This window comes from Pelmatolapia mariae, linkage group LG8 (genome assembly GCF_036321145.2).
Source record: "Pelmatolapia mariae isolate MD_Pm_ZW linkage group LG8, Pm_UMD_F_2, whole genome shotgun sequence".
Taxonomy (NCBI): Eukaryota; Metazoa; Chordata; class Actinopteri; order Cichliformes; family Cichlidae; genus Pelmatolapia; species Pelmatolapia mariae.
The window spans coordinates 1341804-1369426 of record NC_086234.1 but is presented as its reverse complement, the minus strand read 5'-3'; the positions used below and the strand labels follow the sequence as shown (position 1 = coordinate 1369426).

At 42.2% G+C, this 27623-nt stretch overlaps 2 protein-coding genes across 2 annotated transcripts in view; both read right to left on the bottom strand.

The window, feature by feature from the left end:
* Window positions 1-1430: 1430 nt before the first annotated feature.
* On the bottom strand, window positions 1431-9423 carry LOC135933530 (uncharacterized). The gene is made up of 9 exons (XM_065471613.1): window positions 9381-9423; window positions 6444-6590; window positions 5642-5806; window positions 4916-5056; window positions 2910-3215; window positions 2556-2837; window positions 2139-2474; window positions 1891-1973; window positions 1431-1787 (listed from the first exon to the last, which is right to left on the bottom strand). The coding sequence occupies exons 1-9, from the start codon at window positions 9421-9423 to the stop codon at window positions 1734-1736; spliced, it is 1557 nt and encodes a 518-aa protein (XP_065327685.1). The 3' UTR covers window positions 1431-1733.
* A 6645-nt stretch (window positions 9424-16068) lies between these two features.
* Window positions 16069-27623, bottom strand: part of LOC135933529 (scavenger receptor cysteine-rich type 1 protein M130-like) — a 58045-nt gene continuing 46490 nt past the window's right edge. Inside the window, exons 11-16 of the mRNA XM_065471611.1 lie at window positions 20712-21017; window positions 20358-20639; window positions 17180-17485; window positions 16826-17107; window positions 16394-16507; window positions 16069-16236 (exon numbers count right to left, since the gene is read on the bottom strand). Coding sequence (XP_065327683.1) covers window positions 16091-16236; window positions 16394-16507; window positions 16826-17107; window positions 17180-17485; window positions 20358-20639; window positions 20712-21017 — 1436 coding nt within the window. The 3' untranslated portion in view covers window positions 16069-16090. The remainder of the gene's footprint in view (window positions 16237-16393; window positions 16508-16825; window positions 17108-17179; window positions 17486-20357; window positions 20640-20711; window positions 21018-27623) is intronic.

Sequence of the window (27623 nt, the reverse complement as noted above, 5' to 3'; positions counted from 1 at the left end):
TGTCGTTTATTTCCCGGTCTCTTCTGTTCAGCGCCAAAGCAGCGTGTTCCCTTTGGTTATTCCGGGTCACCTTTAGTTAAAAAAATAGTGTTTGTTTAGTGTGCATGTCTGCGTATTGTGTTTGCTTTTGTTCATGAGTTTCTCTGTAAAATCACTTTTAAAACTGTTTTTGAAAATGTCACTGAAACACGAATTATTAATATTATATTGGTGAGTGTTGTGGGCTCAAACACACACAAGAGCACATTTAAATATTTCTTTGGACTCGTCAGTGAAAGGTGTTTTTGTGGTGCGTTTTTCTTTTCTTTTTTTCTTCTTCTTTTTTTTTTTAGCCTAAAATCACAGGTTTAAGATCCAGAGCAGATTTTAAAGGGTTAACCTTCATAAAGTGTGTGACAGCTACAGGAAAGATCTGACACCTTTATCTGATCACACAGATGCTGAGTTTAGCTGCGGTCAGTCAGCTAGCTGAAGTTCTAGCATCTCTAATCTGATTGGTCGGTTTTTCACGCAGCAGATTAAAACAAACTCAGGTGAGTTTGGTTGAAAAATCTCCTTCAGGTTCTCCTGTTTCATCCTCTGATTTTAAGCTGATGCTGCTCAGCGCGTAACATGATTCACGTCAGCTGTCACATGACAAAGCTGCTCAGAACTTCCTGTCAGAGAGGAAACACACGAAGGTGATGAGGAGATAAAGGAGAGGAAACATGAGTGAGGACACTTCTCCTGTGAGTCACGTTAGAGTTTGTGTGAAACACTCGGACACCTTTAATGAACAGTTTAAAAAGAACATTTATGATATTTATAAATATTTATATGTGATGAAAAAAGTTTTGGTGGTAAAATTTCAGTTTTGTGTTCTGATCAAACAGATGTGCGATAATATCGACTGTGTTTGAGTCACAGGCTGTAATATCTCAGCCTTTCAACATGTGGCCTTTATTAGAGGAGCCGTGGATTACTCGCAGGGAACGTTGGGATGCAGGAAAGGCGGCGCCAGGAACAGAGCAGGGACGCATTTCATGTTTCCAGCGTGTAAAAACACAGCATTGGTACAAACCCAGCACATGCGCTCATCTCACTGACGGCCACATCAGTGTGTCAGGAAGAAATGCAGCATGCAGAAACTCAGCATACAAAAGAAGCTTTATTGATCAAACAATCTGAACAGAAGACGCTGAAGAACAGGAGATCCTGGAAATCCACCAGAGGAGGAAACTAACCTGAAACCAAGAAACTAAACTGAGGAGCAAAGAAGGAAACAGGAAAAAACAGGTTGGAGCAAGAAGGCGACCAACTTCACATAAAATGTCTCACCTGTCCCCAGCTGGGAGCAGAGGACAGGTGAGACAGTCTGCAGCTGCACACGGGAGGGTCAAAGGTCACAGAGCAGACACAAAATACACCAACTATTTTTCACTGTTTGGAGAATTTTGACAATCTGATCAATCAGTTAATTATTTATGAAAATAGTCACATGTTGATCGATCGGTGATGATTAGCTGCAGTCATTATTTTAGGGGTACAAACAGGACTGGAAGAAGCTGGAAGCAGTAAATATAAACAAGTATTAATGCTCACACTTTAATACAGGAGTAACACATGACCTGATGATGTGATATACAGTTTACTGTGGTTGTACTTCATGTTCACACTGTGGTGAAGGATGCAAACACTTCCTCCACCATGTGGAGGCGCTGCTGAGCTGCCTGCTTTTCTGGACGCTGCCAGCTTTAACCATCCAGCTCCGGGTCCTCCTGTGGGCGGGGCTCCTGCCTCCCGGTGACCTGCAGAGACACAGCAGCACACAGGTGTGAGTCAGCGAGTCTTCAAACGGGCCGAGAGCTTGGTTCCAGAGCGTCCTCTGATCAGCAGACGTGTGCACGGTACCTTATGGCTGAAACAGACGGCAGAGATGAAGAGCAGCAGGCTCAGCAGCAGGAGCAGCAGTCTGATGACAAACACTGTTGGATCTGATGAGACACATTCAGCCGTCACATTAGATGTTAGGAGAACAACAGCTGGCATCAAACACAAACATCAGGTAGGCCCCGCCTACATCTCTGACTCCATCTGAGTCTACGTCAGGTGGGACCTGCTGCTGTTTCACACCTGAGCTCCACTCTGCTTCAGCTCACCTGAGACAGTGAGAGACAGCTGACGGCTCTCAGAGGAGAAGCTACGAGAAAACACGAAGATGTGATAAACACAGCTGTAGGTTCCTTGGTGGGCGGGCTCTGCAGCAGGGAACAGGAAGTGGGCAGAGTGATTGACAGCTGGCTGGGTGTAGTTGTTGGTGGTGTTGGAGGAGGTGAAGGTGAGCTGGAAAGAGCCTCCTGGGTACTGAGGCTGGATGGAGCAGCTGATGGTGAAGCTGGAGCCTTTTAACACCCAAGAAGACTCCTGCTGCTGGACCTGGGAGTCCCTGTCATTGGACGAGAAGGACGCTGAGATGATTGGCTGAACCAGCAGGTCTGTAAACAGAGAGACGATTGGCTGAACTTTACTCGACTCGTTTAAGGTTAAACTCCGTTGGCTCACAGCAACTCTCTTACCTGAGCAGATGAGCTCCAGGACGGTGGGTGACTGGGATGATGTGGCACACTCCCTCAGTGTAGATCCAGATTTAACACAGCCTGGTTTGATCTTCCACGTTGGTCCATCCCAGGATGCATTTCTGCTTCCTGTTAAAACAGCAGAGCCACAGTCCAGCTCTCTGCAGGCTACAGCTGCATCCATCAGGGTCCAGCCTGAGGCCTCCACAGATCCCCACAGTCCCTGTTTCACCTCCAGTGTACCTGCACAGCGACTGGCTCCTCCCACCAACCTGACAGGCTCTGACAGAAAGCAGAGAGTCATCAGTGAGAGAATAAAGTGAGTTTGAACCAAAGCTGCAGCTCCTCTTCTACCTGAGCAGGTGAGTCCAGCAGCTTTGCCAGGTGAGCAGCTGCTTCTCACTGAGCCTGAGCTTCTACAGTCCAGGAGAGCAGACTCATGGCCTCCACACTGGAACTCTCTGCTCCACACTGGAGCCTCCACTTCTCCATAGAGCGCCCCCTGGAGGAGCGAAGGAGGCCCACAGCCAAGCTCCCTACAGACCACCTCTGCATCCTGCAGGTCAAAGTCAGCTTCACACACTGAGGACCATCTCTGGTTAGACTTCACCTGCAGTCTGCCTGAACACAGACTGGAACCATTCAGCAGCCTGACAGAGTCTGTAGAGAGGGGAGAGGACAGAGACTGAGGATTATGGTGATGAACAGATAAAATATGAATATTGTCAAACAGTTTTTATGGAATCTGAAGATTTTTGACTTTACCAAACCTTCACTTGTGTTTGTTATATTAGAATGAGCTGGTGAATCGGTTTCAGGATATCCTAACCTAGTAATGTCATAGACTGTTCACCTGTTGCAGATGTGCCCCGCCCCTCGCCCTAGAAGGGATGGATAGTAGAGGTGGGTTTTGATTATCAATTTATCGATTAAAATCGATTCTGGCTTGGATAACGTGAAATCGATTCATTAAAATCCTGAATCGATTTTTTAATATAACATTAATTTGCCCGAAATGCCAGAATCTCAGGTGAAACCTCACAAAATTTCAACAACCACCAAACAGCTAAGACAGTAAATGAGAGCAGGTACACGGATTCTGCACAAAGAGCGCGGCCTGCAGACGTCGGCTTTCTCACCCGACGGCACGGACACGGTCGGGGCTGAAAGCCGACAGCTCACTGATTCTGATGCGTCGGCGGGTCCGCGCTTTGTGTTCACGCCCTTTTTGCGCTGATTCTAAAGCTGTTAGTTTTATCTCTCTCCAAACAATATTGACTGAACCAGCAGCAAAAGAAGATCCAAACTACGCTCCACATAAACATCGTCATGAATTCCCTCTGACTTTTACTGTTTTGCTTCCACCACGATAAAATCACACTTCATGCACAGCTCTCTCTCTCTCTCTCTCTCTCTCTGTACTTCAAGAACAGTTTCCCGTCTAAAAATCTGTTTTCTGCATTATTTGCTTGTTACGCACAAGTCTACCGTTCTTACAGCGCTGTCGGCCGCTGTTTTTTTTTCCTTTTACTTCTGAAAAGAAAGCCTCATTTCTGCTGTTCAATACTGAACAAATGTAAACTTTTTAAAATTATACAAAATTGCAAAACGCTTAGCTGTGTCTCTAATAAAACCTCTGTAACTTTGCTCTGCTTCACTTCAGCAGCATCAGGTAATGTTCATATGTTGATTAACGGTTTTCTTTCGTTTTTGATCTACTGCAAAATATTTTTATTTTATAAAATCCAAGGCCAGGAAAATCACCTTCACGTTTTTTTGTTTTAGCCTCAGCTACTTTGACACAAAGGCATCTGCTGTGATGCTTACACCTTTGATTATGTCTCGCAAGTGTCAACTTTCTTTTTATAGATACAAAAATTTGGAAATGTACTGATGCATGATCTGAGTTATAATATTTCTGTCTGAGGCAAAATTTCCCCGATTCAAATCGAATCGAATCGCGGATCGAATCGATTCTAGAAATCAGTGACGATACCCAGCCCTAATGGATAGTCTCCAGCTCTCCTGAAGAAAAGGGTTCAATATTTAATCCTTTTTTCCTAAAACTTGAAGGTGCTGTTAGCAGCACACATGTCTATTATTCTGGTGACAATAAAAATGAATAAAGCAGCAGCTAACTCAGACTAGCCTGCAGGTCTGTAGCCAGACTGCAGTGATGCCTCTCTATGACAATCTGACTATCTTTCATGAAAGTGTTTGTGAAGCAGTGTTGAACCCGGTTGTAAGGAAGCATATAGAAATGGAGTAGAAAAGCTCTGTGTGAGAAGCAGCCCACTAAGAGAAGAACTCCTCAGAGAAGTCACGTGTCACTGTAAACTGATGAAGGACTCTTACTGTACCTAAGCTGTTAGTGCTGTTACAGAGGTTCATGGAGACATTCTTGACCAGAGCATGGAGAGAACTGAAGCCCTCTATAAGGTACATGTGATCAGTATCAGAGGCGATGGACTTCATGTCCCTCTCTGGGGCAGCCCCCACACCTGAAAGAGGAAAATATATTTATACTGAGAAAATAAACAAACAAACAAACAAACAAAGAAAAAGAAAACTGGAATGAAACCTGGATGACACACCAAATCCACTCTACATGTATCATTAATGTTTTCAGCTGGTCCTTTTTTTGGTCTGTCACACATGTGACGTGTTTGTCACATGTGTGACAGACCTGTGAAACACGCGTATTACACGTATACTCCTCACCCTATCTCTAAGGGAGAGGCCATCCACCCTTCAGGGAAAGCTCATTTCTGCCACTTGTATTCGCGATCTTGTTCTTTCAGTCACCACCTAAAGCTCATGATCATAGGTGACAGCTGGGACGTTGATCGACCGGTAAATCGAGCAAATCCTCCTGAATCCAAGGTTAGGCTAACGGACATACTCTCCTTCCCAGCACCCTGAGACAGACTTTCCAGAGGAGACTGAGGAGTGTGATGTCCTATAGTTGCAGTACACCCTCTGGTCTAACAGTCCAAAGGTACCACCCCCTCCATGCAACATTGTCAGTGCAACACCATCACCACCACACTGTTCAGACTAAATCAATCAATGCAGAAATCATTCACCGATAGCGTAGACCTCGATGCCTGTGTCTTTCAGGTTCTTTGAGGGCAGATGTATGTCATCATTTGCTGCTCCATCTGTGATCAGAACAACGATCTTTCTGGAGTCTGGACGCATTCCCATATAGGGTTTAAACTGGTTATGGAGGATGTATCTCAGAGCTTTTCCTATATGATGGAAAGAGAACAGGTAACAACAGGTGTAGATTTACAAAGTTCAGGGATTCAAAACAACAAACATGAACACAGACATAAAAACTACTGGAAGAAACATCCAATCACAGAGTTTCTGATTCTGGGTTTAATCCTGATGTGTTTCTACTGCGTTTTTTTGAAGTAGTAATTTTCCTTTAATTTAAAAATGACTGACCATATCAAACTGCACTCAGTTTCCTTCCCTCATTTAGAGAAACTAAACTTGGTTCCCATTTCAGCTCTCACAGTCTGTGGTGACAGTCTGATGTAGACTGGACAACGTGCTGCTTCATCACCTGTGTATGATGGTCCCAGAAGTTGTACTAATCTTTTTATCGCCTCTGTCAGGGAATCCTTGGTCAGATGGGAATTTAAGTACCACTCAGTCATTGGTGCTCTAGCGAATGATGTCAGACCTACAGAAAGCACACAGCTTTGTGTGAAACAAGTACACACTTACACAGAAAAACAAAAAAAAGAGATCAAAGTCTCTAAAACATGATAATTATGAGCATTGTCTACAAAATTACCAAGAGATACTTTAATCAGACTAATAAAAACTCTGTAACTACTAGTATTACCAGCAGTATGAATAACAATAAAATCTTACCAATCTGGACTTTGTCCGGGCCGATGTTGAGGTTTTTAACGATCTCAATAAGAAATGACTTCATGACTCTAAAGTCGTTTCTGCTGATGCTCCCAGACTCATCCACCAACATCACGAGGTCAGCTTTGGCTGTTTCACACTGAACACCTGAAAAAGGCACAAGAGAAGAAGAGAAGACCTACCATATAACTTCAGTCCAGATTTTCCTAAAACTTTATTTGACAAGGAAGAATAAGAAAGTCTTTCATGAAAGCATGGGGAGAAAAAGCTGACCTCCTTTCTATGAGCGTGCTAACCACTGAGCCACCGTGCAGCTTTTACAAAGCAGTATAAGTTAGCATGAGGCTACAGGCAGAAATAAAAAACCCAGATGGGCGTTATGAAGCTGATCTGATAACAAACTGCATATTTCTGAACACAGACCAACACAATCTATTGTGAAATGACCGGTTTGGATTCAGACAGCATCTCTGAGTGAAGTTATCTCTCATTCAACACTGAGTGTCTGACAAGCTAAATCTGGTTTAATGTTTGGGGATGTTTGGGATATAAAAAATTCTCTCAGATGTCTTAAATCTAAAGTCATGAGCCTGTTTTGAAAATGCACAGAGTAGAAATGACACATATTTGCATTAAACTGTAGGATGTAAACGTGAAAACAGCTTGAGCCCCCTGGCTTCAGATTCTCTGCTGTACCTTTTCATGTTCTCATCATCATCATCATCATCGTTTATTTATATAGCACTTTAAAAACACACAAGGCTGACCAAAGTGCTGAACAATAGAAACATAATAGATACCATAAGAATAATAAATACGATAAAATAATAAACATAGCGAAAACAATAAAATATAAGTAAATACAAGTCAGTCAACCACTGAGTCAAAAGCCAGTGAATAAAAATGCGTTTTCAATCTAGATTTAAAAACCAGCACTGATGTCGATCGCCTAATGTGAAGAGGAAGATTATTCCAAAGCTTAGGAGCCACAATAGAGAACGCTCGGTCTCCTCTCAGTTTCAGCCGTGATTTGGGGACTGAGAGCAACAGCTGCTCAGCTGACCGGAGTGAACGAGTGGGGACATAGGGCTTCAGCAAATCAGACATATATGCAGGTGCCAGACCATTTAAAGATTTAAAAACCAATAAAAGAACTTTAAAATGAATCCTAAATTCAATTGGAAGCCAGTGCAGGGAGGCCAGGACCGGAGTAATGTGCTCAAATTTCCTTTTACCAGATAAAAACCGTGCCGCAGCATTCTGTACTAGTTGCAGGCGTTTCAGAATGTTCTAGTCACTGGCTTCCTGTTTATCACAGAATTCATTTCAAAGTCCTAATGTTGGCTTATAAATGCCTACACAGTCTTATTCTCCACACCTTTGTGCTGTACTTCAGCCTGATATTCCCTTAGATCAGCCGACCAGACGATTTTGGTTGTCCCAAAAACTAGGCTGGAACTCAGAGGAGAGCTTTTTCAGTTGTGGATCCCAAACTTTGAAATACGTTGCCTTTAAATATTAGACAGACTTCCTGTTTCTAAGTCTCTTTTGAAAACACATCTTTTTTTCAATAGCGTTTGGACAGGCGTCAGTTTGATTTCAGGTGTGATTCTCTTTTTTTGTTTTATGTGAGTTGTTTTATCTTTTGTTTTATCTCTTGTTTTGTTTTTGTTCAGCACTTTGGGCAAACTTTCTGTTTTTAAATGTGCCCTAAATATGGATCTGGAATTAATCAAGCATCTCAGTAATCACTGTTGCCATGAGCAACGTCCGGACCAGTATGATATGGATTTTGAGCTGATTGTATTTTGTACTTTTTGCAACACTTGTCACACCTTTATACCTGCTGTGAGTGGGAATACACAGGTCACCTGACCACAGTGCGTCCACAAAGAAAGCACTTCTATGTTTTCCCCAAGAAATGCTGCCAAATCTCACTTTATCTGGTGATAATTTATTATATAATCACTAAATAATTCTACAAAAGGCAGAAAATTATCTGCCACTGACCTACAGTCATATTTCATTGATTTTAAATGCTGGCAGCAGTTTTTAAACACAGAAAGATGGTCACACTGTCTCAATGATGATCTGTTTCCTGTGCTGCTAATCAGGTAATTACACAAATGTCTAAATAACTACAAGGTTTTGCTCATCAAGAGAAAGCAATGACAACTATCAGGAAAAGAGAAAGTGACATCGCCTCCGATGTCAAACCTCCGTCTTTACCTGCTGAGTCGTGCTTTCCTTCAGCCCAGAGTCCTGAGGAGAAAACATCAAACAAGCATCATCATGAAGCACACACTGATGATCGAAACAGCTCAATCTGCAACCTTCATGTCACATTAAGGCTACATGAGCTAACGTGTGGCCAACTCAAGGTTTACCATAAACTCCTTACAGTGTGGAAAGAGTGGGGGTGTGTCACAGCAAACAAAGGATTTTAAAGGAAAAGTTTGCTAAATCTGAGCTCAGCGTTCATGAACCTGAATATCAGACAAGGAGGAAACGGATCATAAACGGCACAAACCCACTGCTAGTGACAGCTGTTGCAGACGAGGTTTGTTTCTCGCTTGAATGATGACATGTTAGCAGTTTAATGTTTTATTTCATCTGTATTCATCCTGAGAGGAAGCTGATATGACACCAAACTTTAAATAACCTGAATTAACAGACGATGGTCAAAGTTTAGTGTGAAGAACGGTTTAGACATGTTCCCTCCTGCCTCCTGACAGCTGGTCAACATCAAGCATGAACCCTGAACATGAATAACAGACATAGAGTTTTTCTGTTTGACTCTAATCCCAGCTCAGTATCAGACATTTATAGTAAGATTAACTTTACGCGCTGTGTCTCTTTAATCCCTCTGAAGACCATCTTAAAATAAGATAATTCCATTTATTTCAACATTTTCGAGACGAGGGTTTTGAGTCCTACCTGAACTCCACAGCAACATGAGCAGAACCTGCAGGTGAGCCATCTCTGGTTCCTTCTGCTATGTCCTTTGGTCTTGTGAGCTGTCCTCTGCTTAGCAGCTTCTCAGAAATGAGGACACTAACATCTTAAAGATGAACTAGATTACAGAAACACAATGTGGCTCTCTTCACCTCTGTAATGCTGTAAGGCCTGTGGTTAACCCTGCCTCGGCCCTTTTCTGCAGCCCACAGCTGCTGCTGTGATCACTACAGCTGTGGTAGCTCCTCAGGTTGCCCCAGTATTTTACTGTTTGTCTTTAGTCATTGTTTTATGATTTCGTTATCAAAGTGATAGCAAAACGCCCTCCTGCTCACGGGCATTGATACTCAGCAATCTGTTTTTCAGCAGGTTGTCTAAACTAAAGCAGACAGTGGAAAAAGTAGAGGCAGTGATGCATGTGTCCAGAGGAGCACAAGGAGCAGAAGGAGAGGAGGTGATTGGTCAAATTAAAATCAGATTTAAATTAATTAAATTAATTGTGACTTCCACTCTTCTAATCTTTTCTGTCACGGTAACCAACAAAATGTCCAAGAACCTCATTGAAACTACAAACATGCATCCTGTAGCTGTCTGCAGTTTCACATTGATTCAGTGATTATCTGTGTACCCATCAGATATCCGGTTTATGACTTGCCACTGAGATGAGTCTGCCTAGCAGCAGATTAGTGACCACATTTCCTGTACACACACGTGTAGTGGTGTGAAAAAGTGAACGGTAAATGGCCTGCATTTGCATAGCACTTTACACTACATTCAGTCATTCACACACTGGTGATGGCAGCTGCATTGTAGCCACAGCTGCCCTGGGGCACACTGACAGAGACGAGGCTGCCGGACACTGGCGCCACCAGTAGGCAAACATGGGGTTAGTATCTTGCCCAAAGAAATTTGGCATGCAGCCAGGAATCAAACCACTGACCTTCTGATGTGACTGACCTGCTCTGCCACCTGAGCTACAGCCACCCAGTCTTTGCTCCCTTCTTGATTTCTAAGAGCTCCATGTTTGCTCTGTCCTCCCTGTCAGCCTTGTCAGCGTCTCCGTGCCTGTCCTGTATTTTCTCTTTTACTTTGATGGTTTTGTTTTCAGTTTTGCTTCCTCCCTGTCTCGTTTGGTTAGATTAGTCCCAGCTGTGTCTCTCTCCTGTTTCCCATTCCCTTGTTATTCCTGGTGTATTTAAGCGCTGTGTTTTCCTCTGTCAGTTGTTATGTTGTTACCCCGTGTGTTGTGAATGTTTCTCCGAGCTCCTTGGCATCCAGGTTACTTCAGACTCCGTTCATAGTTCCTTAGTTTTGTTTTCTTTTCCTCTGTTTGTATTATTCGAGTTTGCTGACACAGCATTAAAGGTGCCTCCCTGAGTTCACTCCTTTGTTTTTCACGAGTTCTGCATTTGGATCCTTCATCCTGCCTGTCGCAGCAGTACCATGACAAACGAGAGGATTAACAGATTTAGAATGAGATTCTATATATCTATTAAATGAATCATATAAGGTAAGATACCAATAAGAGTAAATATGAGAGATTAACTGAAAATCATGGTAGTCAGGTATATTACTCATAATTTTTCATTTCCTTGAATCAGATCATTTCTGTGACTGCTGAGTGACCTTAAAAGCATCAGTTTCATAGAGAACCTGTAAAGTTTTAATGCCAAGCTTGCAGACTGAGTCATTACCTACAAAGAATACGAGACAGTTATCCTTTACAGTTACGGTCAACAGGGTCAGGGGAAATTATAATGTTATTACTATGATTATTATTAGCAGGAGTTATTACTGTCCTGCCACATTTATGGTTGGTGGTCATTGCTATCATGGGCAGTGTGATATTTTTATAGCCAAAGGAAAATGACTGTTGTGACATATTTATGAACAGGTGCGTGTGTTCAGACAGAGTTCATCCAACTCTAACCACAAGTACTGATTCCAATAATAGATTCCACACAAAGTATGTAGTTTGAAATATAGATGAAGTAAAATAAAGTGTAGATATATTGTATAATATATATTGGAGATAAGGTGCAGAGCATTCATGGTTCAGGGTTACTTTATTTATTCTTGTAGGTAAATTTGCTTTACAGAAAAATGACAGTATTTGCCATCCCCTGACAAAACACACACCTAGTTTAGTTTACCTATTCTATTTAGTTTGGTAATTAGACGAGATCAAATAAAACAGTTCTTACTGAGTTCAGTGACGGCAGCAGGACAAAGCTGTTTTTATAACGCTTCGTCCTGCAACTTGGGACTAGAAACCTCCATCCAGGGGAAAGAAGCTGAAATTCACCTCACAGAGGATGGGAACCATAATTGAGCATTGATAACTGAGTTGACACCACTAAACAAAGTCATCAATGACTGGACCGTGGCTAGTTTCACCCTCTTTCAGTAAGCTGACAATAACAGAGTCATCTGCATATTTAATGACGGCCCTGTTTCCATATCTGCTCTGACACATGTGCTGAGTATGTTTCAGTTTCTGTTTCAGGTCCAAAACATCCTCGCTAAAATCAGAAGAACTAAAACGAGAATAAAACAAATTCAAGGCGTTCGCAAAATCTGTGTGAGTTAAAACCATCTAAGTTGATCTGACTGCTGCTCTGGGGATTTTGAAGCCATGCTGTGGTTTTCATACATGTGCAGGAAGAACCACGATTTTCTGCAGCAAATTTGCTTTCAAGAAGGATTTTGTAACTCAGTTTTGCTTTCAGGATTTCAGTTTTCAGGTCTTGGGTGGCTTCGTGAAAGTCAGTAACAGCTCCCTCTTTAAAAGCCTGTCTCTTTTCCTTAAACATGATTTAACACTTTTGGTGACCAGTGGCTTATTTTTAGGGTAAATGTTAACATGCTTACAGGGTACAATCACATCTTTAAAAAAAACTGCATATAAGCTACAGTAACATCCACCTTTGTAAAAACTTTGTAATCTGTACAATTAAAACATTCCTGCAAAATAAGCAAAGATTCTTCTGACCATATGTCAACATCCTTAGTCCTTCTCTTGTTTTAAGTCCTATAGATGGGCAGAAGATGCCAGAGGAGGAAGCGGGAGGGATTTATAAGCGTTCTCCACCGATCCGTAATGAAGGTCCAAGATCTTATCCCATCTGGTAGGACAGGATTCACACATAAAACGTCAACTTCAGAAAATAAACCACCTAACATATTTCGCCTTGATGCATGCTCAGTCATCCAGGTAAGTAAATCTCCAAAGGTTGATTCTGTTCATCTGGACGTAGCGTTTTGTGTGAGAAACGTTTCGTCACTCATCCAGGTGACTTCCTCAGTCTCAGCTGACTGCAGGTTTCCCCAAACGTTTCTTGCACTGAAAACGCCACGTCCAGATGAACAGAATTAACTTTTGGACACCTAAAATATTAATTCAAACAAGCATCTTTCACTGTTTGGAGAACTTTCACAATCTGATCAATCAGTTAATTAATTATGAAAATAGTCACACATTGATTTTACAGCGGCCGCTGTGTCGGGTCTCGCAGTCAGCCACGAGCACGCTGACCTCCACCAGGTTTGGATTGGTGAACACTAGATCGCTGAGTAATAAAACTTTCATTTGAAAGAATTCATTTATGACCCAAGGACTGGATTTCCTCTGTAAAACTGAGACATGGTTGAGGGCCGGTGAGTCCAGCGTTTTCTCAGATCTCTTACCTGATGACTGCTGCTTTTTAAACTCTCCTCGAATATCAGGCAGAGGAGGAGGACTAGCGGTTATTTTTAAGAAGCAGTGTAAATGTAAACCACTGCCCTTATCAACATCACCGAGTAGCTTTGAACTGAATGTGTTTGAGCTAGGGCGCAGTGCTCTGTGCTGTGGTTTACAGACCCCCCAAATACAATAAGGATTTCTTAAATGACTTTTCTGATCTGTTGGCTGAAATTATGCCAAAATATGATCATGTCCTTATTATTGGGGACTTCAATATTCACGTGTGCTGCCCTGACAAGCCAATGGCAAAGGACTTTTTAAATCTGATTTATTCTTTTGATCTTGTGCAATCCGTGTCTGTGCCTACACAAAAATATGGGCACACGTTGGATCTTGTTTTTACTCACAGTTTACCTGTCTCTAACTTAGAGCTTTGAGATATTGTATGGTTGGATCATAAGCCTGTCTTGTTTGAGGTTTCCCTTCCTTGTACCAAAGTTAATCTTCCTCCTGTTGTTGCTCTGTGCTGTCGCATTTTTAACCCTTCCTCTGCTGGTCAGTTCTCTATTGGTTTTAATCAGAACTGCAGCCTTCCTGATTCCATATGTAATGATATAGAAGAGCTGAGCGCATGGCTTTACTCTGTCTGCCAAACCGTTTCAGATTCGGTGGCCCCGTCTAAGCTTAGGCAAGTTAAAGCCAAATCTGAATGAAGACACCCGTGCTGCCAGAATAAAGTGTAGGAGAGCTGAACGTAAATGGAAGAAGGATCAACTGCAGGTGTCATACCAAATATTACAAAATTACTACAATTCCTACCAGAAGACTGTAAAAGATGCTAAGAGTAAACATTTTGCTGCTATTATTTAGGCAAATTGTCGTAAGCCTCATGTCTTATTTAAGACTATTGACATTATCCTTCATGTTCCACAGACGGTTGGTGTCGAGTCCTCTCAGGAAATTTGCGAAAACTTCCTACACTTCTTTATTGATAAAGTGCTATCTGTGAAAGCGCAGCTCTGCTGTCTTTGACAGGTTTGAGCCAGTTTCTTTGCTCTGCCTGCAGGAGTTGGTTTCTCACCTGAAGCCCTCAGGTTCCCCTTATGATGCTCCCCCTCCTCGATTTTTCAAAGAGGTTTTTCTCACTATAGCATCAGTTGTACAATCCATTGTAAATAGTAGTCTGTCCTCTGGTGTTGTACCTGTGAATCCTAAACATGCAGTGATTCAGCCTCTACTCAAGAAACCTGCTCTTGATCCTGATATTATTGCAAATTACAGACCTATTTCCAAACTGCCTTTTATCTCAAAAGTTCTTGAAAAGGTGGTTTACAAGCAATTAATGTCCTTTTTAGAAGAACAAGGTATTTTAGAAGTTTTCCAGTCTGGTTTTAAAGCTCTACATAGTCCCGAATCTGCCCATTTAAGAGATTTTAATGATGTGTTTTTAGCAACTGACTCAGGTGACTGTTATTATCGTGCTTTTAGATTTAACTGCTGCCTTTGATATAGTGGATCATAACATTTTAATTTCCCGTTTAGAGCAGTTGGTGGGTGTTAGGAGTACCACACTGCAGTGGTTCAGATCCTGTTTGGCAGAGCGAACTTTCTCTGTGAAACTCAGTGAGTTTGTATCCTCTGCTTCTTCTCTTCACAGGGTTCAGTTTTAGGCCCGCTTCTATTCTCCCTCTATCTCCTACCCCATGGGTCTATTTTCAGGAAACGTGGGATTTCTTTCCACTGTTATGCCGATGACTCCCAGATTTATTTTCCACTTAAAAAGATAAATGGCTTCTCAGTAGACCCTCTGCTCAGATGTCTTGATGAAATAAGGGCCTGAATGGCTTTGAACCTTTTACATTTTAATGAGCAGAAAACAGAAGTGATGGTTTTTGGTGGCACTTCTGAGACCACTACTATAGATCTTGGTTCACTGGCACAGTATGTTAAACCAGTCATCACTAATCTGGGAGTTAAAATGGAGGCAGATCTTAAACTTGAAAGCCAGGTCAGAGCTGTTGTAAGATCTCGCTTTTTTCATTTGAGGCAATTAGCCAAAATAAAGCCCATCTTATCAAAACAGCTTTTTGAGACAGTAATCCATGCCTTTATTCCATCTAGGCTGGATTATTGTAAGACACTTTATTGTGGGGTTAGTGATAGATCTATTAGGCGTCTGCAGGTTGTGCAAAATGCTGCAGCACGTCTTTTAACTGGAACAAAAAAGTCTGAGCACATTACCCCATTTTAATTTCACACCACTGGCTACCTGTACATTTTAGGATCGTTTTTAAAATTCTCTAAATTGTTCTTAAATCTCTTAATGGCCTTGTCCCCCCTACCTCTGGGAGCTACTCCACCAATCAGCAGCTCCTTAAGGTACCGAAAACTAAGTATAAATTTAAAGGTGATCATACTTTTGCTGTAGCTGCTCCAAAGTTGTGAAATGATCGCCCTTGCACGTTAGACAGGCCTCTTCTCTTTCTGAGTTTAAAACTCTTCTTAAAACATATTTATTCGCTGAAGCCTTTGTTTAAGGGGGTTGACTCAGTTTGTTTTAACATGTTTTATTTTATTTTAGTTATTTAGTTGTTTGTTTTATTTTATCTTATTTTTACTTTGCTTATGCTATTTGCATATGTACAGCACTTTGTGAACCCTGGTTTTATGTTAAAGTGCTTTATAAATAAAGATGGTATGGTACAGCAAGAATACAAACAGGACTGGAAGAAGCTGGAAGCAGTAAATATAAACAAGTATTAATGCTCACACTTTAATACAGGAGTAACACATGACCTGATGATGTGATATACAGTTTACTGTGGTTGTACTTCATGTTCACACTGTGGTGAAGGATGCAAACACTTCCTCCACCATGTGGAGGCGCTGCTGAGCTGCCTGCTTTTCTGGACACTGCCAGCTTTAACCATCCAGCTCCGGGTCCTCCTGTGGGCGGGGCTCCTGCCTCCCGGTGACCTGCAGAGACACAGCAGCACACAGGTGTGAGTCAGCGAGTCTTCAAACGGGCCGAGAGCTTGGTTCCAGAGCGTCCTCTGATCAGCAGACGTGTGCACGGTACCTTATGGCTGAAACAGACGGCAGAGATGAAGAGCAGCAGGCTCAGCAGCAGGAGCAGCAGTCTGATGACAAACACTGTTGGATCTGATGAGACACATTCAGCCGTCACATTAGATGTTAGGAGAACAACAGCTGGCATCAAACACAAACATCAGGTAGGCCCCACCTACATCTGACTCCATCTGAGTCTACGTCAGGTGGGACCTGCTGCTGTTTCACACCTGAGCTCCACTCTGCTTGAGCTCACCTGAGACAGTGAGAGACAGCTGACGGCTCTCAGAGGAGAAGCTACGAGAAAACACGAAGATGTGATAAACACAGCTGTAGGTTCCTTGGTGGGCGGGCTCTGCAGCAGGGAACAGGAAGTGGGCAGAGTGATTGACAGCTGGCTGGGTGTAGTTGTTGTTGGTGTTGGAGGAGGTGAAGGTGAGCTGGAAAGAGCCTCCTGGGTACTGAGGCTGGATGGAGCAGCTGATGGTGAAGCTGGAGCCTTTTAATGCCCAAGAAGACTCCTGCTGCTGGACCTGGGAGTCCCTGTCATTGGACGAGAAGGACGCTGAGATGATTGGCTGAACCAGCAGGTCTGTAAACAGAGAGATGATTGGTTGAACTTTACTCGACTCGTTTAAGGTTAAACTCCGTTGGCTCACAGCAACTCCCTTACCTGAGCAGATGAGCTCCAGGACGGTGGGTGACTGGGATGATGTGGCACACTCCCTCAGTGTAGATCCAGATTTAACACAGTCAGGTTTGATCTTCCACGTTGATCCATCCCAGGATGCATTTCTGCTTCCTGTTAAAACAGCAGAGCCACAGTCCAGCTCTCTGCAGGCTACAGCTGCATCCATCAGGGTCCAGCCTGAGGCCTCCACAGATCCCCACAGTCCCTGTTTCACCTCCAGTGTACCTGCACAGCGACTGGCTCCTCCCACCAACCTGACAGGCTCTGACAGAAAGCAGAGAGTCATCAGTGAGAGAATAAAGTGAGTTTGAACCAAAGCTGCAGCTCCTCTTCTACCTGAGCAGGTGAGTCCAGCAGCTTTGCCAGGTGAGCAGCTGTTTCTCACTGAGCCTGAGCTTCTACAGTCCAGGAGAGCAGACTCATGGCCTCCACACTGGAACTCTCTGCTCCACACTGGAGCCTCCACTTCTCCATAGAGCGCCCCCTGGAGGAGCGAAGGAGGCCCACAGCCAAGCTCCCTACAGACCACCTCTGCATCCTGCAGGTCAAAGTCTTCTTCACACACTGAGGACCATCTCTGGTTAGACTTCACCTGCAGTCTGCCTGAACACAGACTGGAACCCTTCAGCAGCCTGACAGAGTCTGCAGAGAGGGGAGAGGACAGAGACGCATTAATCACAGGGTGTGTAGCTTATGTGCTACTGTATATGACTGTAGGCTTGTATTTAGTTAAACGTATATTTTTTTGTCATATCTTGAACTTTGAACATTGATTTGCAAATTATAAAATTTGAAATGAACAAATTAGTGTAAACTTCATCAAACTCCTTTTACAGATGTAGAGTTATTCATGACAACTTCATGTCTTTACCTTGTTTTTTGTGTGTGTTTAAATGTTTTCTTGTTATTTTAGTTATATTTACAAGTTCAAAATAAAATCTATTCTATTGTATCCTGAAACATACATTATAAAATCATCAGCATGTGTCAGTCGTTTCTTCTCTTTCACCTCATCAACCCTTAAATCACATCTTCAGTTAATCCATAAAGACTAAAGTCAGAAAGTAAATCCATACTTAACCATCCTCACAAAAATCAACATTTCAAACACGACTGCTGCTGCTGACCTGAACATGGTCTCCTCCTAAAGTAATCTTTGCTTTAATATTAGCTCATATTTGTATCCTCCGATCTGCTGGTTCATGTCTTTGACAGTGAAAAGAGGAGCAGGTCTGGTTATTGATGAAACTTGAACAGGGTCAGGTGATGGTTTACATCCTGGTAAAGCCAACTTTTCACTGAGCTCTCACTGACAGTCTGTGGCTAAGACCTCAGCTGCATCCTGAGATGGACGAGGTCATAAAAACAAAGCCGAGCGTGTTCAAAGTCTCCACTGTTGAGGTGTTTCTGGAGACACGGCTAAAGCAGGAAATAACACAAAGGTGGTTTATTGGACCTTTGCAGGTCTTTATATACAGTGGCTTGCAAAAGTATTCGGCCCCCTTGAACTTTTCCACATTTTGTCACATTACAGCCACAAACATGAATCAATGTTATTGGAATTTCACGTGAAAGACCAATACAAAGTGGTGAACACGTGGGAAGTGGAACGAAAATCATACATGATTCCAAACATTTAAATAACTGCAAAGTGGGGTGTGCGTAATTATTCAGCCCCCTGAGTCAATACTTTGTAGAACCACCTTTTGCTGCAGTTCCAGCTGCCAGTCTTTTAGGGTATGTCTCTACCAGCTTTGCACATCTACAGACTGAAATTCTTGCCCATTCTTCTTTGCAAAACAGCTCCAGCTCAGTCAGATTAGATGGACAGCGTTTGTGAACAGCAGTTTTCAGATCGTGCCACAGATTCTGGATTGGATTTAGATCTGGACTTTGACTGGGCCATTCTAACACATGGATATGTTTTGTTTTAAACCATTCCATTGTTGCCCTGGCTTTATGTTTAGGGTCGTTGTCCTGCTGGAAGGTGAACCTCCACCCCAGTCTCAAGTCTTTTGCAGACTCCAAGAGGTTTTCTTCCAAGATTGCCCTGTATTTGGCTCCATCCATCTTCCCATCAACTCTGACCAGCTTCCCTGTCCCTGCTGAAGAGAAGCACCCCCAGAGCATGATGCTGCCACCACCATATTTGACAGTGGGGATGGTGTGTTCAGAGTGATGTGCAGTGTTAGTTTTCCGCCACACATAGCGTTTTGCATTTTGGTCTCATCTGACCAGAGCACCTTCTTCCACATGTTTGCTGTGTCCCCCACATGGCTTGTGGCAAACTGCAAACGGGACTTCTTATGGTTTTCTGTTAACAATGCCTTTCTTCTTGCCACTCTTCCATAAAGGCCAACTTTGTGCAGTGCACGACTAATAGTTGTCCTATGGACAGATTCCCCCACCTGAGCTGTAGATCTCTGCAGCTCGTCCAGAGTCACCATGGGCCTCTTGGCTGCATTTCTGATCGGCGCTCTCCTTGTTCGGCCTGTGAGTTTAGGTGGACGGCCTTGTCTTGGTAGGTTTACAGTTGTGCCGTACTCCTTCCATTTCTGAATGATGGCTTGAACAGTGCTCCGTGGGATGTTCAAGGCTTGGAAAATCTTTTTGTAGCCTAAGCCTGCTTTAAATTTCTCAATAACTTTATCCCTGACCTGTCTGGTGTCTAAATCCAATCGAGAATCTGTGGCAAGATCTGAAAACTGCTGTTCACAAACGCTGTCCATCTAATCTGACTGAGCTGGAGCTGTTTTGCAAAGAATGGGCAAAGATTTCAGTCTGTAGATGTGCAAAGCTGGTAGAGACATACCCTAAAAGAGTGGCAGCTGGAATTGCAGCAAAAGGTGGTTCTACAAAGTATTGACTCAGGGGGCTGAATAATTACGCACACCCCACTTTGCAGTTATTTATTTGTAAAAAATGTTTGGAATCATGTATGATTTTCGTTCCACTTCTCACGTGTACACCACTTTGTATTGGTCTTTCACGTGGAATTCCAATAAAATTGATTCATGTTTGTGGCTGTAATGTGACAAAATGTGGAAAAGTTCAAGGGGGCCGAATACTTTTGCAAGCCACTGTATCTGTTCATGTGTCAGTGTCAAAATTTAGCCCGAGTCACAACATTTTAAGTCGTGTATCTGAGGTGAAAATAAGTCTGATTACGGTGATGTTCCAAGAACCTGTCGGCATCAGCATTGATATGATCTCTTACCAGATGGTCTCCAGGCAGATCTGGATTCAGAAGGAATCCTGCAGATTCATCGAGCACCTTAAACTTACTAAAGGATACTAGAGGCAACGTAATGAATATTCAGAAACAAGGCGGTGGGTTATTTTACTCTTAGACCAACTGATGATGATGATGGACTGACAACCAGACTGTGGTGTCTCAACATTCCTACCAAATGAGGAGACCATGAACACGTCCAGTGAACTTCTACCACGGTCACAGAGGAGACAGGTAAGAGAGAAACTTCAACATCCAAGATGATGTCTGTGACAGACTTACCTGAACAGGTGATATCCAGGGTGGAGTCAGAGCGATCTGCTGATGCGCACTCTTTCAGAGCATATCCAGCCTGAACACAGAGTGACTCCACCCACCACACCGATCTCTGTGAAGAACTCTGTGTATTTCCTACAGAAACAGCAGAACCACAGTTCATCTGTCCACAGACAGCAGCTGCATCCTTCAGGGTCCAGATATCCATCGCCACTGGTCTCCACTCTCCTCGTCTCACCTCCAGTGTACCTGCACAGCGACTGGCTCCGCCCACCAACCTGACAGGCTCTGACAGAAAGCAGAGAGTCATCAGTGAGAGAATAAAGTGAGTTTGAACCAAAGCTGCAGCTCCTCTTCTACCTGAGCAGGTGAGTCCAGCAGCTTTGCCAGGTGAGCAGCTGCTTCTCACTGAGCCTGAGCTTCTACAGTCCAGGAGAGCAGACTCATGGCCTCCACACTGGAACTCTCTGCTCCACACTGGAGCCTCCACTTCTCCATAGAGCGCCCCCTGGAGGAGCGAAGGAGGCCCACAGCCAAGCTCCCTACAGACCACCTCTGCATCCTGCAGGTCAAAGTCATCTTCACACACTGAGGACCATCTCTGGTTAGACTTCACCTGCAGTCTGCCTGAACACAGACTGGAACCATTCAGCAGCCTCACAGAGTCTGTAGAGAGGGGAGAGGACAGAGACTGAGGATTATGGTGATGAACAGATAAAATATGAATATTGTCAAACAGTTTTATGGAATCTGAAGATTTTTGACTTTACCAAAGCTTCACTTGTGTTTGTTATATTAGAATGAGCTGGTGAACCGGTTTCAGGACATCCTAACCTAGTAATGTCATAGACTGTTCACCTGTTGCAGATGTGCCCCGCCCCTCGCCCTAGAAGGGATGGATAGTAGAGGTGGGTTTTGATTATCAATTTATCGATTAAAATCGATTCTGGCTTGGATAACATGATATCGGTTCATTAAAATCTTGAATCGATTTTTAAATATAAATTTATTTTGGCCGAAACGCCAGAATCTCATGTTAAACCTTACAAAATTTCACCAAACAGCTAAGACAGTAAATGAGAGCAGGTACACGGATTCTGCACAAAGACATAAACACACAGCGCGGACAGAATCAGTGAGAATTCGCTTTTCTCACCTGACGGCACGGACACGGTCGGGGCTGAAAGCCGACAGCTCGCTGATTCTGAAGCGTCGGCGGATCCGCGCTTTGTGTTTACGCCCTTTTTGCGCTCGATTCAGAAGCTGCAGGTTTTTATCTCTATCCAAACAATATTGACCGAACCAGCAGCAAAAGAAGATCCAAACTACGCTCCACATAAACATCGTCATGAATTCCCTCTGATTTTGCTGTTTTGCTTCCACCACAATAAAATCACACTTCATGCACAGATCTCTGGAAAATAACCTGACTCTCAACATCAGCAAAACTAGAGAAATGATAGTGGACTACCGGAAACGACCAGTCAGGGAACACCAGCCCATCCACATCAACGGTGTCACGGTCGAAAGGGTCAGCAGCTTCAAATTCCTTGGAGTCAACATCACCGAGGACTTCTCCTGGACCCTTCACACAGACACTGCTATCAGAAAGCTCGCCAGCGGCTTTACTTCCTGAGGAGGCTGAGGAAGTGTGGCATGAACGCCAACATCACCTCAAATTTCTACAGGTGTGCAATCGAGAGCTTGCTGACGAGCTGCATTACAGTTTGGTACGGAAGCTGCTCTGCCAGCAGCCGTAAAGCACTACAGAGGGTGGTGAAGGCAGCAGAGCACATCACTGGCATGAGGCTTCCTGCCATTCAGGACATTTATCTTCAGCGATGTCTCTGTAAAGCACACAGCATCATCAAGGAGCACAGCCACCCAGCACATCAGCTCTTCTCCTTGTTACCATCTGGCAGACGTTACAGGAGTCTGTCTGCTCGGACTACAAGACTTAAAAACAGTTTTTACCATCAAGCCATACGACACCTCAACCACAACACTTAAACACACACAACACAGTCCACAGGACGCACTCAGAAGCTACCCTGCAGCTTCACAAGTACTCTGTTTAATCTGCACTGGTTACTCCACTTTATTGATATTTATATATTTTTTAAAAAAAAGTGCAATACTGTAACAACTGCCACAAAAAAACAAAAAACTTTTGTACTGTTTAGTTTGTACTGCTGCTCATTCCTGTGCAATATCCCATCTGCCCCCCCCCCCCCCCCACACACACACATTCCTATTTAAGATTTTCTTTATTTAATCACTAGTGTGTACATATATTTATATTTAGTCAGTTAACTGTAAATCTCTTTTTTCTTTTACTACATCTTATTAATATTTTGCTCTTTACTATTTTTCTATTTATTTTTTATTATTTTATTTTATTTTTTATTTTTTTATTTTTTATATATATATATATATATATATATATATATATATATATATATATATATATATATATATATATATATATATATATATATATATATATATATATATATATATATATATATATATATATATATATATATATATATATATATATATATATATATATATATATATATATATATATATATTTTTTTTTTTTCTACTGTACCATTCTGCTGAGTGACTGTTTTCTGCTCATCAAATACATTTCATTGTGATGTTAACCCTGTGCCAACTTGCATATGACAAATAAAACTGAAATCTCTCTCTCTCTCTCTCTCTCTCTCTCTCTCTCTTTCTGTACTTCATGAACAGTTTCCCGTCTAAAAATCTGTTTTCTTCATTATTTGCTTGCTTGTTACGCACAAGTCTACCGTTCTTACAGCGCTGTCGGCCGCTGTTTTTTTTCCCCTTTTACTTACTTCCAAAAAGAAAATCCAATTTCTGCTATTCAATAGGCTACTGAACAAATTTAAACATTTTTAAAATTATGCAAAATTGCAAAACGCTTAGCTGTGTCTCTAATAAAACCTCTGTAACTTTGCTCTGCTTCACTTCAGCAGCATCAGGTAATATTCATATGTTGATTAACGGTTTTCTTTCGTTTTTGATCTACTGCAGAATATTTTTATTTTATAAAATCCAAGGCCAGGAAAATCACCTTCACGTTTTTCTGTGTTTTATCCTCAGTTACTTTGACACAAAGGCATCTGCTGTGATGCTTACACCTTTGATTATGTCTCGCAAGTGTCAACTTTCTTTTTATAGATACAAAAATTTGGAAATGTACTGATGCATGATCTGAGTTATAATATTTCTGTCTGAGGCAAAATTTCCCCGATTCAAATCGAATCGAATCGCGGATCAAATCGATTCTAGAAATCAGTGACGATACCCAGCCCTAATGGATAGTCTCCAGCTCTCCTGAAGAAAAGGGTTCAATATTTAATCCTTTTTTCCTAAAACTTGAAGGTGCTGTTAGCAGCACACATGTCTATTATTCTGGTGACAATAAAAATGAATAAAGCAGCAGCTAACTCAGACTAGCCTGCAGGTCTGTAGCCAGACTGCAGTGATGCCTCTCTATGACAATCTGACTATCTTTCATGAAAGTGTTTGTGAAGCAGTGTTGAACCCGGTTGTAAGGAAGCATATAGAAATGGAGTAGAAAAGCTCTGTGTGAGAAGCAGCCCACTAAGAGAAGAACTCCTCAGAGAAGTCACGTGTCACTGTAAACTGATGAAGGACTCTTACTGTACCTAAGCTGTTAGTGCTGTTACAGAGGTTCATGGAGACATTCTTGACCAGAGCATGGAGAGAACTGAAGCCCTCTATAAGGTACATGTGATCAGTATCAGAGGCGATGGACTTCATGTCCCTCTCTGGGGCAGCCCCCACACCTGAAAGAGGAAAATATATTTATACTGAGAAAATAAACAAACAAACAAACAAAGAAAAAGAAAACTGGAATGAAACCTGGATGACACACCAAATCCACTCTACATGTATCATTAATGTTTTCAGCTGGTCCTTTTTTTGGTCTGTCACACATGTGACGTGTTTGTCACATGTGTGACAGACCTGTGAAACACGCGTATTACACGTATACTCCTCACCCTATCTCTAAGGGAGAGGCCATCCACCCTTCAGGGAAAGCTCATTTCTGCCACTTGTATTCGCGATCTTGTTCTTTCAGTCACCACCTAAAGCTCATGATCATAGGTGACAGCTGGGACGTTGATCGACCGGTAAATCGAGCAAATCCTCCTGAATCCAAGGTTAGGCTAACGGACATACTCTCCTTCCCAGCACCCTGAGACAGACTTTCCAGAGGAGACTGAGGAGTGTGATGTCCTATAGTTGCAGTACACCCTCTGGTCTAACAGTCCAAAGGTACCACCCCCTCCATGCAACATTGTCAGTGCAACACCATCACCACCACACTGTTCAGACTAAATCAATCAATGCAGAAATCATTCACCGATAGCGTAGACCTCGATGCCTGTGTCTTTCAGGTTCTTTGAGGGCAGATGTATGTCATCATTTGCTGCTCCATCTGTGATCAGAACAACGATCTTTCTGGAGTCTGGACGCATTCCCATATAGGGTTTAAACTGGTTATGGAGGATGTATCTCAGAGCTTTTCCTATATGATGGAAAGAGAACAGGTAACAACAGGTGTAGATTTACAAAGTTCAGGGATTCAAAACAACAAACATGAACACAGACATAAAAACTACTGGAAGAAACATCCAATCACAGAGTTTCTGATTCTGGGTTTAATCCTGATGTGTTTCTACTGCGTTTTTTTGAAGTAGTAATTTTCCTTTAATTTAAAAATGACTGACCATATCAAACTGCACTCAGTTTCCTTCCCTCATTTAGAGAAACTAAACTTGGTTCCCATTTCAGCTCTCACAGTCTGTGGTGACAGTCTGATGTAGACTGGACAACGTGCTGCTTCATCACCTGTGTATGATGGTCCCAGAAGTTGTACTAATCTTTTTATCGCCTCTGTCAGGGAATCCTTGGTCAGATGGGAATTTAAGTACCACTCAGTCATTGGTGCTCTAGCGAATGATGTCAGACCTACAGAAAGCACACAGCTTTGTGTGAAACAAGTACACACTTACACAGAAAAACAAAAAAAAGAGATCAAAGTCTCTAAAACATGATAATTATGAGCATTGTCTACAAAATTACCAAGAGATACTTTAATCAGACTAATAAAAACTCTGTAACTACTAGTATTACCAGCAGTATGAATAACAATAAAATCTTACCAATCTGGACTTTGTCCGGGCCGATGTTGAGGTTTTTAACGATCTCAATAAGAAATGACTTCATGACTCTAAAGTCGTTTCTGCTGATGCTCCCAGACTCATCCACCAACATCACGAGGTCAGCTTTGGCTGTTTCACACTGAACACCTGAAAAAGGCACAAGAGAAGAAGAGAAGACCTACCATATAACTTCAGTCCAGATTTTCCTAAAACTTTATTTGACAAGGAAGAATAAGAAAGTCTTTCATGAAAGCATGGGGAGAAAAAGCTGACCTCCTTTCTATGAGCGTGCTAACCACTGAGCCACCGTGCAGCTTTTACAAAGCAGTATAAGTTAGCATGAGGCTACAGGCAGAAATAAAAAACCCAGATGGGCGTTATGAAGCTGATCTGATAACAAACTGCATATTTCTGAACACAGACCAACACAATCTATTGTGAAATGACCGGTTTGGATTCAGACAGCATCTCTGAGTGAAGTTATCTGTCATTCAACACTGAGTGTCTGACAAGCTAAATCTGGTTTAATGTTTGGGGATGTTTGGGATATAAAAAATTCTCTCAGATGTCTTAAATCTAAAGTCATGAGCCTGTTTTGAAAATGCACAGAGTAGAAATGACACATATTTGCATTAAACTGTAGGATGTAAACGTGAAAACAGCTTGAGCCCCCTGGCTTCAGATTCTCTGCTGTACCTTTTCATGTTCTCATCATCATCATCATCATCGTTTATTTATATAGCACTTTAAAAACACACAAGGCTGACCAAAGTGCTGAACAATAGAAACATAATAGATACCATAAGAATAATAAATACGATAAAATAATAAACATAGCGAAAACAATAAAATATAAGTAAATACAAGTCAGTCAACCACTGAGTCAAAAGCCAGTGAATAAAAATGCGTTTTCAATCTAGATTTAAAAACCAGCACTGATGTCGATCGCCTAATGTGAAGAGGAAGATTATTCCAAAGCTTAGGAGCCACAATAGAGAACGCTCGGTCTCCTCTCAGTTTCAGCCGTGATTTGGGGACTGAGAGCAACAGCTGCTCAGCTGACCGGAGTGAACGAGTGGGGACATAGGGCTTCAGCAAATCAGACATATATGCAGGTGCCAGACCATTTAAAGATTTAAAAACCAATAAAAGAACTTTAAAATGAATCCTAAATTCAATTGGAAGCCAGTGCAGGGAGGCCAGGACCGGAGTAATGTGCTCAAATTTCCTTTTACCAGATAAAAACCGTGCCGCAGCATTCTGTACTAGTTGCAGGCGTTTCAGAATGTTCTAGTCACTGGCTTCCTGTTTATCACAGAATTCATTTCAAAGTCCTAATGTTGGCTTATAAATGCCTACACAGTCTTATTCTCCACACCTTTGTGCTGTACTTCAGCCTGATATTCCCTTAGATCAGCCGACCAGACGATTTTGGTTGTCCCAAAAACTAGGCTGGAACTCAGAGGAGAGCTTTTTCAGTTGTGGATCCCAAACTTTGAAATACGTTGCCTTTAAATATTAGACAGACTTCCTGTTTCTAAGTCTCTTTTGAAAACACATCTTTTTTTCAATAGCGTTTGGACAGGCGTCAGTTTGATTTCAGGTGTGATTCTCTTTTTTTGTTTTATGTGAGTTGTTTTATCTTTTGTTTTATCTCTTGTTTTGTTTTTGTTCAGCACTTTGGGCAAACTTTCTGTTTTTAAATGTGCCCTAAATATGGATCTGGAATTAATCAAGCATCTCAGTAATCACTGTTGCCATGAGCAACGTCCGGACCAGTATGATATGGATTTTGAGCTGATTGTATTTTGTACTTTTTGCAACACTTGTCACACCTTTATACCTGCTGTGAGTGGGAATACACAGGTCACCTGACCACAGTGCGTCCACAAAGAAAGCACTTCTATGTTTTCCCCAAGAAATGCTGCCAAATCTCACTTTATCTGGTGATAATTTATTATATAATCACTAAATAATTCTACAAAAGGCAGAAAATTATCTGCCACTGACCTACAGTCATATTTCATTGATTTTAAATGCTGGC